The 14,029-nt window shown below is 44.6% G+C and overlaps 1 protein-coding gene across 4 annotated transcripts in view; it reads left to right on the top strand.

The window, feature by feature from the left end:
- TBC1D23 (TBC1 domain family member 23) overlaps window positions 1-14,029 on the top strand; it is a 55,144-nt gene that overhangs the window by 18,805 nt on the left and 22,310 nt on the right. For all 4 annotated transcript variants that reach the window (XM_039545686.1, XM_039545701.1, XM_039545696.1 and 1 more), the window contains exons 6-10: window positions 3,682-3,806; window positions 3,913-3,959; window positions 5,099-5,202; window positions 5,898-6,020; window positions 7,075-7,167. In XM_039545686.1, the coding sequence (XP_039401620.1) occupies window positions 3,682-3,806; window positions 3,913-3,959; window positions 5,099-5,202; window positions 5,898-6,020; window positions 7,075-7,167 (492 nt within the window). The remainder of the gene's footprint in view (window positions 1-3,681; window positions 3,807-3,912; window positions 3,960-5,098; window positions 5,203-5,897; window positions 6,021-7,074; window positions 7,168-14,029) is intronic.

The following is a 14,029-nucleotide window of genomic DNA, read 5'->3' as shown; positions in this document are numbered from 1 at the left end:
GAGGGCTGAGCAGGGCCAGCAATGGGCCGGCTCCTGCCAGCCGGGGTCCCGGCCGCCAACCCTGCTCAGCGCACTGATGATCTGGGGTTCCGGCTGCCGGCCCCGCTCAGCCTCCTGCCGGCCTGGGTGAACGGCAGGAGGCTGAGCGGAGTTGCCAGCTGGGACCCCGTCTGGCAGCTGGGTGAACGGAACCCCAGGCTGGCAGCAGGCTCAGCGGTGGCTGGGACCCGCAGCCTGCCTTAAAAAAAAAAAATCAGCTCGCGTGCCACCTTTTGGCACGTGTGCCATAGGTTGAGGACCCTTGTTCTAGTGTATACTGTAGTTTATGGTAATTTTCACTATACGCGATTTTCCTCTTATGCGCTGACCTTAGAACCTAACCCCCGCATGTAAGATGTGACTCCACTGGATTCATTTTTTAAAATTTATAATAAGCGATGCTCGGGGCGGGGCACAAGGCAGAAGTTTCATCTAGGGTGCAAAATATCCTTGCACTGGCCCTGGATACTGTGTCATTTGGTCCCCACAGTCTCCAACCTACCTGGGCAGTACCGCAGACATGGCCCTGCCCACTAGCTCCTCACCACTCCCTAGCCCACCCACCACTTGCCTCCCCCCCCCTTAAGGCTTAGCCCTCTTACTTTTAAAAATGATTGCTTGCCCCTCTCCCTCCCTCAGGTTTTTCTGGCAGCCCTGTTGTCAGGTGTCCAGTTTTAGACTGGAAACTCCAGTAGAAAATGGGACCTGAGTGTCCGGTTAGCAGTGCTGACTAGAAACTAAATGTCCGGTTATAGGAGTAACCACATTAGCCTCTGCTCCTTCCACTCCCAACACCCATCCCAGAGGGCTGGAAGAGAACCTGTCCTGCTGCTGTGGGAGGAGGGGCAGCTCAGTGCAGAGAGAGACAAAGAGAATGGGCTAGAACCTGGTAGGTACCCGCTCTATGTGGGGGGGGAGGAGGATCCTGTTTACCCCCTCGCCAGCCCTTGAAGTTTACCCCGACCAGGGGCGGCTCTAGGCACCAGCAAACCAAGCTGTTGCCTAGGGCGGCCAAATCTAGGGGGCGGCAGGCTGGGCCGGTGGACCTGCCGCAGTGATGCCTGCGGGAGGTCCACCGGAGCCGCGGACGATCGGACCTGCCGCAGGCATGACTGCGGAGGGGGTGCTCGTCCCGCGGCTCGGCTGGACCTCCCGCAGCCATGACTGCGGCAGCTGAAGCGGAGCCGCCGGACCCGCGAACCGTCCGCAGCCGTGCCCGCGGGAGGTCCGCTGTTCCCGCGGCTCCGGTGGAGCTCCCGCAGTCATGCCTGCGGCAGGTCCGCTCGTCCCGGGGCTCCGGTGGACCTGCCGCGGGAGCTCAACCGGAGCCGCGGGAAGAGGGGACCCGCCGCGGGACCGAGGAAGGGCGGCGCAGCACACCGCGCTGCCTGGGGCAGCCTATTTTCTAGAGCCGCCCCTGACCCCGACCCCTCCCTTGCTCCAGAGATCAACCCTAGATTCTGCCCCACTGTGCTTTTACCCCCGACCCCTTTTACAATCATTCCCCAGGGGGGCCCACAATAAGTTAATCCGGCCCTGCCCCACATATTCAGTTGTTTTGCATATGCACATTAGTTCAGAGATTGTGGATTACAATAGGGCTAACTCCGTTTATAAATTCAAGTTGTTGTCTGTTTTTTTAAATTCCTCCCTCACGTAACTAAAATATTTGAATTGACAGAACTAATACTAAAATAATTCTTTACAGGATTGCAGCCCAAGACTGTGTATCACTGTCTCTTAAAGAATTGGCTCCCCCCCCACCACCTTTAATTTGCTAATTAATATGACCTGGCACTTGTTTTGTAGTCACACATCATATTGAAGTCAACGTGAATGTGCATCAAAAGACTGGAAGATCAAACTCGAGAGTAGTGTAGGAAATCAAAATCCAAATTGTTTCTGGGACAATTTTCTTAAATTATATTTTGCAAGAGAAGTCTATAAAATGTATATATAGTAAAGACACTGGTGGTAAACCATGAAACATACACCCTGACTGCTAGGATCTATTTTTGCATTCTTGGGCTCTACCAAGTTTTTCAAAGGTTCTTCACTTCAAGGTAGAGGAATAAAAAGCCATAAAACTGGGTATAAAGTAGCTCCTCTTTTAATTAGAGCTTTCTGTGCTGCTACCAACTTAATACTAAACTGCAGCAGGTAAAATCTAATATTCATATACACACAAACACACAAATAAATAAAATCTAACTTTGGCCAGTCAACATCTAAAGCAGCAGTCAGATTTGGCTGTAGTCTGTCTAGTATATCTGAATATTACTCCCTAGTGAAAGTATGTTTCAATAACTATTATATTCAAAATCAAATTTTAGGGGAAAAAACACATTTTAGCTCAGTGTTTTTTCCTTGGCTCCTTCAGAATTGTTGTTGCACTCAATATCCTACTTGTAGCTGTACTAGCTAAGAGGCTACTCTTAGATTTTCACTTTATTTTAAAAGGTTAAACTAGGATGACTTCTCTTTCTAAGGTCACTATATTTTGAGGGATTGGGAGTGGGGATTCAAACACACAAAAGTTTGTAAGAAACACCATTTATATCTGTCAGTGCACCATTGTCCTTCAAAGAAAGACCGTTTTCAACAGAGCGTGACTGAAAATTGTTCAAACCTTCCGACCCTTATTACAATAGCAAATTGGGAGGTGTTAAATGCTCTCAAGATAGCTTTTAAAAGTAGGTGAAGTGCTATTGAAAGCCATGACTGTAGCCATCCCATCTGGGGCACAACAGAAGGCTCAGCAAGCCCCTAAATCAGCCATGTACTATGCCGTTCAGTTAAGTATCATTACAAATGTTGTCACATGGAAGGAAATTCACAGCTTGTTTTCTTTCATCCACTTTGCACTTTCTGTGTAGTGGAAAGGATGCATTTTTTAAAAGTGTGTGTGCCCAAAGATTACTTTTTTTATAATGGTAATAAAACACGCCATTCCTGGCAGATAGATAGTAACTCAGTTGTCAGCTTAATGATTTAAAACTTAGGAGGTGTGTCTCACTGCCAAACTAGTGTGTGACCCTCTTTAAGTTGAAGTCTGGTTCAACTGTGAAAAGTGGCCATGAAAAAATGGCACCACCTTAATAAGTATTCACTGTTTCACAGTGTATTCAAAGTCATGTCTGCTTGCTCTACTGACTAGAATAAGTTATTTCACTACTTTTTGTTAAGATTAGCTCTGCAGAGCCAACAAAACAGTAGGGAATTAATTCTATTATGGCTTACGCTTCATCAGAATTATTAACTAAGTTAAATTTCAAAACCTGTATTGCTGAGGCAGATGAGCCAGAAATAACCCAGCCAAACTTTCAGATCACAAATTAAGTTTGCAGGGCTGGCAGTAAAAAAAGCAAAAAAAAACCAAAAATCAAACAAAAAAAACCCCTTCAGCTGTGAAGTGAGCATATGTAAAAATAGAGAAACCATCTGGATCCCCACTATGCAACTTTTTCAAAAGTAATTTTTAAGGGTAGAATTACCCTTCAGTGCACAGTGCAGATGTACAATTTCAAGTGACTTTGATGTTTTTCTTTTAGCTAGCTTGTCTATCTGTTAGCAGTATTGTAGTCCTGCTAAAGTTGTTCCTGACTCTTTTGCTTTCTCTCACGCTATTCCCCAACTTTTCAGCTTGGAAGCCTCTTTTCATATTACTGCTCAGCTGAAGTCACTCAGGCAATATGGGATGGATACCTACAACAAGCAGATCCATTTTTTATTTATTTCTTAATGTTAATCATCCTTGTCAATGCAAAGTGAGTACATAGTTGTTAATATGAATTCGTTGGTCTCACAGCTTTGTCCATATTTGGTGTTTATTTTTACTGACTTAATCCATACTTGTGTTTCGACTATTTTCAGAGATGTTATTTTACAACAAGAATCAGACAGCAGAGAAGAAATGATAAGTACGTACTGCTCTTGTAATGCTGCTGCTAAAATAATCTTCCCCATTTGCCAGTCTGATTCCATCACTTCCTCAGCAAATCCCCTCACTAGCTGTTTCTTTTCATAATGTTCCTGATTGTCACTTTCAAATCTCTGCATTGCAACACTGTTTCTGCTCGTATTCTGCGTTCATTTCTTCCTTTGCTCCCCTGTCACTTTTTGCATCCTACCCATTCTTTTCTTGCATTTCCCTTTCCTTCTCCCACACTTGGCAGCATGCCTTTCTTCATGTGCTTGAAACAACCTCTCTTTATTCATGATCCAGTCCCCTCACTAACTCTTTCTCTCAGATGCTGTATGCACCCATTTTTGTGTTTGTTCTTTCCCTCTTGTCTTCATTTATATGAATTAGACTGTAGGCTCCTTGGGTAGGGATCTCATCTATTATATTTCTAAAGTTGGGTTCACATCAATGAAAATGCTGGTCCATGAATGATTAAATCTTTTAAAAAAAAAAGTGTGTTTTTTTTTTTAAATAAATTGCAATAAAGTTGTTTTGGTTTTTTTGCCATATTGGCGTACACTGCTGAGTTGCACCCTTTCATCGTGATGGATGGATAAGTGTCCAATAGTCACTCAGATTTTTTGGTGCTTTCCCCAGATCTTCCTGAGCTCTCTTTTTACTAGATGAAGTATTGATTGAGGGTTAAACTCTAAATTTAGATAGAAATGCACTAAACATGAGCAATTCTGAGTTGAAGCTCAGACATCTAGCAAATAACATGCATGTGTGTGGTGTGTTTCTGAGGTTCAGAAACATTTAAGGGGATAACAAATATTTCCTGTATTTTCTGGCTCCACCAGTCTGTAACTAATGAGATTTGAATAGCAGTCCCATCCCATCACTCAACAATAGAGGCAGCTTAAGAAGCCAGCGCTATATTCACAAATGTACTGGTAAATACCACATATTTTGAATATGTAACTTCCAAAACAACTATGTTCCTGAATGAGAGGATAAATTAACATGCAGGTTAGTTGAAAAAATTAATTGTGTTGTGCTTTATTAAAGAAAGTATATTTTACTGTTTGAAAAGGCCACATGCAATGTTTTATTTAAATGTTTGAAGTATTAATTTCCATATGTTGCATGTTACAGGATTCCTAGAAACTTCCCCAGCCAGTTTGGATATAGAAGATATAGAAGACCTTTTCTCTTTGGCACAATATTATTATAGTAAAACTCCAGCTTCTTTCAGAAAGGTAATAGCCAAGCAGTTGAGGAAATTATTTTATAACTTGGTGATTATTTTTTTTTGAACACTGAGCAATTCAGACAGGCCAAACTGAGACAGTAGTTCTCTGGAAGGGATCAGATCGCAATCTTGGATGGAATTTTGAGAAAGTGAGCAGAAAAAGCTATTGAGATGAAGGATAAATAGGACTCTTAGTATAGTGGATAGTCTTGCACTTCCTACTGTCACAAATAGTCCCACTGACTCCAGTGCAACTAATAACTTGTAACTAGTATTCATGACTTGTGGCTTACTTGTGCTTTCTTCTGAGCATGGTGTACAGATGTTTTGTGGTAGATAAGTAATGGGGATAATCAAAGGGGCAGGATTTCCTCAACACCAACTTTTGTTTGTTGAGATGGAAAAAATGGGTTTTTTTAACCACGTTGACACAACCGTAGAGATATTGGGACGTCAAACTATTATTTTGACAAACTTGAATGAAAGGGAAGTCTGGCTATTTTATTGGTTTTCAGAAATTCTCTGATGGGAAAAACTCATGTGACCAAGATATGGTTGACTCTTACTTTTAACTTGTCTATAGAGTCCAACGTACACCTGTAACATTGTAGAAGTAACCATCTTAGATTGGAGTCTGATTTTTTTTTTAAAGTAGAATAACTGCAATTAATGTTAAAGGTATTTTGTGTCTTACCATAATAGAACAACCACAGTCTCTTTGGCAGCAGCTTGTTGGGACTCAAGGATGACGACACAGACTTGAGCCAAGCTCTCTGTCTAGCAGTTTCAGTATCTGAGATTCTTCAAGCAAATCAGCAACAAGGGGTCAGTAACTAGATGTACTACGTTACTGTTTTCCAAAAGGAGAGGCAAAATCTTTTATTTCCCCATCTAGGTGAAATATTTTCCAGGAGCTGAAAATACAAGTTACTGTTTGCTAATTTAGAAATAATTTCAGGCCTTGAGATTCTAGCTTTCTTGTAAAGGATTTTCTGGCCACAGTGCAGCCTTGCTATGAGAGGCAATGATTTTCCCCCCACCTCAAAAATAGCAAGCCTTTCATGGGAGATGAGGAGCCTAGTGTTACATTCCCTTAATTTGATGTCCTGAAATAGGGATGCAGACTTAAAAACAGCCAAACAAAACACACACTTGCGTGCACGTGTGCACACACAATATTCCTGTGGAAGATCAACTGTGACTAAAATACTGCTAAAAGAGAATCCTGCCTTTGGGTTGTGAAGTGTTAATTTGTGCTAAGGATCTAAGTATTTGTGTAATAGTTTGTAAGACAAATATACGAGCATGCAGAGACTTTATTCTCAATATTTTAGTATAATACATGAATAATGTTGTAGTTTGATGTAAGCCCAGTGTATTGTCTTTTAAAAAGTACCTGTCTTTTTAATAACAGCTTTCTGGCCTCAATTCAGTAAAGCATTGAACATATGCTTACATTTATCCCTTTTGAACTAAGCACTTAATCACATGCTTAGCTTTAATTTAATGTTGGTTCTCACTGTGCATTGTTGTGCGCTATTAAGTAGGGGCTGCATTTCTTCCCATTGATAGGTAAAATGATTTCATTGTGCATATAGCACTTGGAGTCTGTTGGAAATGAAAACTGCTATATTAATGTAAGATCACTGTTAGGGCATTCTTGGTGTTATTGCTATACTGCTCTAGCTGGACACTCCCACACTGAACATAGATTTTTTGATAACTAGTAAGTCACATCAGGAGACCCATCCCTATAGCATAGGAGTTCTTACTAAAAAGTGATTGCATAACAAATCCATTTGAATGGTATGACTTTCCCATTTAATTATTTTAAACTTTAAATTAGTAAATCGCAGCAGGTAAAATGTTTTTCTTTCAGGAAGGAGTAAGGTTCTTTGTAGTGGATTGTCGTCCTGCGGAACAATACAATGCTGGGCATTTATCAACAGCATTTCACCTTGACTCAGACTTGGTTAGTATGCTTTATGTTTTCAACAAAAGCTATTCTTTAACTTCCTTAGTTAAAACAAAACTGAGAGAGATGTGTCTAGTTTCACAAACCACTGGTTCTCAAATTCTAGTCAGTGGAGCACTTGGTGGTGGTCTTCAGTTTATACTCCCATGTTTCAGAAGTGAGCTTTTTCTAAAAGTCCTAGGGTTTTTTAAGTTTCCACCCATTTTGCCCCAGATATTTTCCCCTGAAATGTTATATTGGCAAATAGTATTCCTTAAAACTTAGTATATATTTTATCTAAAACTAAATGTGTATTTACATTGTTGAGTTTACTGCTGGTATAAGCCATCTTGCTGACAAATTTAATCTTTTGTGACACCAGGAGAAAGCCAACATAAGCAAAATCCTGGTGTCACAAAATTTCATCTTGCTTGGATGAGAACTCAGAATAATTGAGTAGGTGTCACTCTTCTTTGTCAGTACAAAAGCAAGACCACATTGTGGCTTTATGGGGCACTGTGCTGCTGGCTCTCATGGCACTATGAGAGAAGGTATGAGAGAAGCTGAAATGTTATACTGAGATCCTGTTAATTTAATTACAGATCCCACTGGAATTACTGTACAAGTATGGGTGTGAACTCTTTTTACACATTTTTGCCTTCTTGAAATTGTCTCTGCCATTTCAGTTGGGTGCCATAACGTTATTCGCTTATTGTCTTAAACTGTCTTGAAGTGCAGTTTTTTCACCTCCGCAATGGCTGTTTTTTGTTGCTCAGTGAAGTGAATTCCATAAATGTAGCTCAAAAAGTGCTTTTTGATCATTGTTCATTCTGATCACAGAAGTGGGTGACTATGCAACAAAATGGTAGATGAAATGTAATGTTGCTATATGCAAAGTAACATACATTGGCAAACTATCCCAACTATACATACAAAATGATAGGATCTAAACTAGTGTTACCACTCAAGAAAGAGATCTTAGGGTATGTCTGCACTACGAGAGTAGTTCGATTCTACTTAAATCGAATTTGTGGAACCGATATTACAAAGTCGAACGTGTGTATCCACACTAAGGGCAGTAATTCGACTTTGAGAGTCCACACTAACGGGGCAAGCGTCGACATTGGAAGCGGTGCACTGTGGGCAGCTATCCCACAGTTCCCGCAGTCCCCGCTGCCCATTGGAATTCTGGGTCGAGCCCCCAATGCCTGCTGGGGGAAAAAATGTGTCGAGGATGGTTTTGGGTAACTGTCGTCATTCAACCGTCACTCCCGCCCACCCTCCCTGAAAGCGCCGGCAGGCAATCAGTTCGCACACTTTTCTGGTGAGTGACAGCGCGGACGCCACAGCACTGCGAGCATGGAGCCCGCTGCGATCATCGCTGCAGTTATGGCCGTTGTCAACTCCTCGCACCTTATCGTCCACCTTTTTCACAGTCAGATGCTGAGAAATCGGGCGAGGAGGCTACGGCAGCGCGGTGAGGACATGAAGTCTGAGAGTGGCACAGACCTCTCACAAAGCACGGGACCCCGCGCCGTGGACATCATGGTGGCAATGGGTCATGTTCATGCTGTGGAACGGCGATTCTGGGCCCGGGAAACAAGCACAGACTGGTTGGGACCGCATAGTGCTGCAGATCTGGGATGAATCACAGTGGCTGCTAAACTTTAGGATGCGTAAGGGAACTTTCCTTGAACTGTGTGAGTTGCTGTCCCCTGCCCTGAAGCGCAAGGACACCCGGATGCGAGCAGCCCTGACTGTGCAGAAGCGAGTGGCCATAGCCCTCTGGAAACTTGCAACGCCAGACAGCTACCGGTCAGTAGCGAACCACTTTGGCGTGGGCAAATCTACCGTGGGGGTTGCTGTGATGCAAGTAGCCAACACAATCGTTGAGCTACTGCTCTCAAAGGTAGTGACCCTGGGAAACGTTCAGGTCATCATAGCTGGCTTCGCCGCGATGGGATTCCCAAACTGCGGTGGGGCTATAGATGGAACTCACATCCCTATCCTGGGACTGGACCACCAGGCCAGCCAGTATATTAACCGAAAGGGCTACTTTTCAATGGTGCTGCAAGCATTGGTGGACCATAGGGGACGTTTTACCAACATCAACGTCGGATGGCCGGGCAAGGTTCATGACGCGCGTGTTTTCAGGAACTCTGGTCTGTTTAGACGCCTGTAGGAAGGTATTTTCTTCCCGGACCACAAAATAACTGTTGGGGATGTGGAGATGCCTATAGTGATCCTCGGGGACCCAGCCTACCCGCTAATGCCCTGGCTCATGAAGCCCTATACAGGCGCCCTGGACAGTGACAAAGAACTCTTCAACTACTGACTGAGCAAGTGCAGAATGGTGGTGGAGTGTGCTTTTGGACGTCTCAAGGGGAGATGGAGAAGCTTACTGACTCGCTCAGATCTCAGCGAAACCAATATTCCCATTGTTATTGCAGCTTGCTGTGTGCTCCACAATCTCTGTGAGAGCAAGGGGGAGACCTTTATGGCAGGATGGGAGGTTGAGGCAAATAGCCTGGCTGCTGATTACGCCCAGCCAGACAGCCGTGCGATTAGAAGAGCCCAGCGGGAAGCGACGTGCATCCGGGAGGCTTTGAAAGCTAGGTTCCTCAGTGAGCAGGGTAACCTGTGACTATTAAGTTTGTTTACAGAGAAGCTGAACCTGCCCCCGTTTCTTTACCCAGCTAATGTTGACTATGCTCTGCAATTACATACCCCGTTCCCCCCCTTCCAACGCACGCTTAAAAATAAAATACATGGAACTTTGTTAATTAACACCGTTTTCTTTATTACTGATTTCGCGGTAAAGGGTTGAAACTGGGACGCAGACTGTGGTGGGTAGGGTGTGTAGTGATGTAAAGACCACCTCTAAACTCGAGGAATGACAGGCTCCCGCTCCTAGAGCGGTCCACAGTGGCGGACTGATTGTTTCAACGGAGCCTGCCACCCCTCCTTTTCGGGACTCTGTGTGGGGGGGCTATGTGACTTTGTGGTGGGGGAGGACGGTTACAAATACACTGCTGCGTGGCTCTGTGATCGAGGATAAGGACCACTGCATAAGATCTCTAACCACCCTCCCCCGCCACAAAGTCACATAGTCACAGAACATGAAAACCACCTCCCAGACTGACCAGGATGCCTAGTGACTGCACTGTGTGTGTGACCTGCTGCTGAACCTGCCCCCATGTCTGTACCCTGGTAAAGTTGACTGTCCTGTCCAATTACCAACCCCCTTCCCCCCCGCCTTCAAACACAGTCTCCTCTAAAAGAACATGACGGAAACAATAATTAACAGAAAAGTATTTTTTATTATCAACTAGACAGGGGATGAAACTGGGACGGGGGCTTGGGTGAGGCGGGAAGGAAAGGACTTATCAAAATTTTGGGAATGAGAGCCTGCTTGTAATTGAGCACTCTGCAGGGGTGGAGTGACAGTTTTCACGGCCCCTGCCGCCCCTCCTTCTTGGTACTTTGGGTGAGGGGGATATGGGACTTTGTGGCGGGGGAGGGCGGTTGCAGATACACTGCAGGGGGGCTCTGTCCTCCTGCCTCCGGAGGCAACATCCACAAGGCGCCGGAACGTGTCCGTTTGCTCCCTGATTAGTCCAAGCAGCGTTAGAGTCGCCTGCTGGTCTTCCTGCCGCCACTTGTCCTCACGTTCGCTGTGTGAGCGCTGGTGCTGCGACATGTTCTCCCTCCACTGGGTCTGCTGTGCCGCCTCGGCTTGGGAGCAGCCCATAAGTTCTGAGAACATCTCGTCCCATGTCCTTTTCTTTCGCCGCCTAATCTGCGCCAGCCTCTGTGAGGGGGATGCTGGGGTAGGTCGGGAGACAGTCGCAGCTGTGTGAGGGGAAAAGGGAGTGAATTCCTTACAAAGATACATTTTTGCGAACAATGAACATAGTCTAGTCTGTCTTTGTGAACAAGACCATGCACAGCACCTATCTCATGCGCACTTAGGACAAGGTCGACTTTTCGGCCTTCGCATTCAGTGCCTGGGGTCTTGCAGTGGAGATCAGACAAGCGGGGCAGCACAGCAGAATTTGAATAGCAGGCAGACATGGTAAGCCGTAGACTTTTGGCTGCTTAAAACTTAATTTATAGCAGTGCCTTCCTTTCACGGTCAAAGCAATGCTCCTAGCGTTGGCCTGTTCCTGCTGCCGGCAATCCAGAAAGCATGAACTCTGCCCCTGTCCCACCCCCTCACGGCTGTCCCCGGGAAAGATCCCTGTATGCTGCCCCTGTTCAGCCTCCACCACGTGGCTGTAAACCGCTGGTTATAGTTATGTAAAGGAACAGTCAAGCAGTCCCAATACAAACATTCCCCTAATTCAAAGCAGGCCACCATGAGCGAGATCACCCTGCTGAGGATCAGTGACACAGATAAAGACCGCATGCTGCGTGAAAGCCATCAAAAATCAGGGCCCTATGTCACCATGCTCATCGAGGCAATGATACCAGACTACCTGATGATAGCCTGGCGCGGAAAAGTGTGCTACCACGGAGGACGCAATAAGGCCGCTCTCCCCAGGAACCTCATGCAGAGGCTTTTCAATTACCTCCAGGAGAGCTTCGTGGAGATCTCCCATGAGGATTTCTGTTCCATTCCCATATATATTGACCTTCTTTTCGCATAGTTAATATTCCTGTTCTGTTAAAAATAAATGTTTACATGTTTAAAGCACTTACTGACTGATCCGTCCCCTGATTCAGGGTCCGGGATAACGGCTGGGGAGGGTTGGTTAGGGGATCTCCGTGAGGGTGATGAAGAGATCCTGGCTGTCGGGGAAATCAGTGTTGTAAGCGCTGTCAACTGCCTTATCCTCCTCATCTCCTTCCTCATCTTCCCCGTCCGCGAACATCTCCGAGGAACCGGCCGTTGACACTATCCCATCCTCAGAGTCCACGGTCAGTGGTCGGGTAGTGGTGGCGGCCGCACCTAGAATGGAATGCAGTTCCTCGTAGAAACGGCATGTCTGGGGCTGGGATCCCGAGCGTCCGTTTGCCACTTTGGTCTTCTGGTAGCCTTGTCTCAGCTCCTTGATTTTCACACGGCACTGCGTTGCATCCCGGCTGTATCCTCTCTCTGTCATGGCTTTGGAGATCTTCTCGTAGATCTTCGCATTCCGTTTTTTGGAGCGCAGCTCCGAAAGCACAGACTCATCGCCCCACACAGCGATCAGATCCAAGACTTCCCGATCAGTCCATGCTGGGGCCCTCTTTCTATTCTGAGATTGCATGGACACCTCTGCTGGAGAGCTCTGCATCGTTGCCAGTGCTGCTGAGCTCGCCCCGATGTCCAACCAGGAAATGAGATTCAAACTGGCCAGACAGGAAAAGGAATTCAAATGTTCCCGGGGCTTTTCCTGTGTGGCTGGTCAGAGCATCCGAGCTTGGACTGCTGTCCAGAGCGTCAGAGTGGTGCACTGTGGGATAGCTCCCAGAGCTATTAACGTCAAATTCCATCCACACCTACCCTAATTCGACATGGCCACTATGTTAGCATTGGAAAAAGTACAGAGAAGAGCAACAAAAATGATCTCTCCATCCAAACAAGGAGAGATTAAAAAGACTGATACTGTTTAGCTTAGAAAAGAGACGACTCAGTGGGCATATGATAGTGGCCTCTAAAATCATGAAGGCTGTGGAGAAAGTGAATAGGGATGTGTTTACCCCTTTGCATAGCACAAGAATCAGGAGTCACCCAATTATATTTATAGGCCGCAGGTTTAAAACAAACATAAGGAAATACTTCTTCCCTCAGTGCACAGTCAATCTGTATCAGAGGGGTAGCCGTGTTAGTCTGGTTCTGTAAGAGCAGCAAAGAATCCTGTGGCACCTTATAAACTAACAGACGTTTTGCAGCATGAGCTTTCGTGGGTGAATTCGTGGATGCAAACAACTTCTTTGTTTGCATCCGAAGACAGGATTCTTTGACTGTAAAAGCAGCAATCTGTGGAACTTTTGGGATGTTGTGAAGGCCAAAATTATAAATGGGTTAAAAAAAGAATTAGATAAATTCATGGAAGATAGGTCTATCAGGGGCTATTAGCCAAGAGGGTCAGGGACACAACCCCATACTCTGGATGTCCCTAAACCTCTGATTGCCAGAAGCTGGGACTGAATGACAGAAGATCATCCATCATTCAATAATTGTTCTGTTCTGTTCATTCCCTTTAAAGCTTCTGGCACTGGCCACTTTAGGAAGACAGGATACCAGATGGCCCACTGGTCTGACCCCTGTATGGCTGTTCTTATGTTGTTATGAGTGAAAGTTTTAATGTCTTTCATTTATATCACTAGTTTTCATGTTTCTGTAATATTGTTTTAATAATCAGAAGATAGTTAATACTGAATATTTAAATACAATTATTGTCTGTATAGTTAAGTTCTTTTTGCAAGTAAACCAATATTTATGTAGGAAAGAAATTTACATATTTTCCTTTTGATGCTTGTGGATAATAACTCCATTAGCCTTAATGGAATGTTTCTGTTCATTGAGGTAGAAATAGGCCCCTTTAACTGCTTAATGTTATAGAATAATACGTTTTATTAATCAAAATTATGTCCTTCAAACTGCTGTCTTCCCTTTTCAATGTACTGGATATATTAAAATTGTCAGGCATTTAAATTAGATATAAACTGGGATTAATTGCTGCAGTTTTACAGTTGACTGGCTATAATTGCCCTTACTTGAATAAATAAGACAAACTGTCATATAACTGATGAAAACACGTTCAATTAATAAAAATAACCTGTTGCAGTTCTATTTGTGTGTGGGTGGGGGGTACATTGTGGAGGATTTAATGTAAGAAGCAGCATGTTCAAACAATTGCTGATTGAAAATAAAAGCTATTCAGGTAACCTT

The sequence above is a fragment of the Mauremys reevesii genome, linkage group 1, assembly GCF_016161935.1.
Source record: "Mauremys reevesii isolate NIE-2019 linkage group 1, ASM1616193v1, whole genome shotgun sequence".
In the NCBI taxonomy this organism is placed as follows: domain Eukaryota; kingdom Metazoa; phylum Chordata; order Testudines; family Geoemydidae; genus Mauremys; species Mauremys reevesii.
Note: the sequence above shows the minus strand (reverse complement) of the source record. Positions and strands in the feature narration are given on the sequence as shown.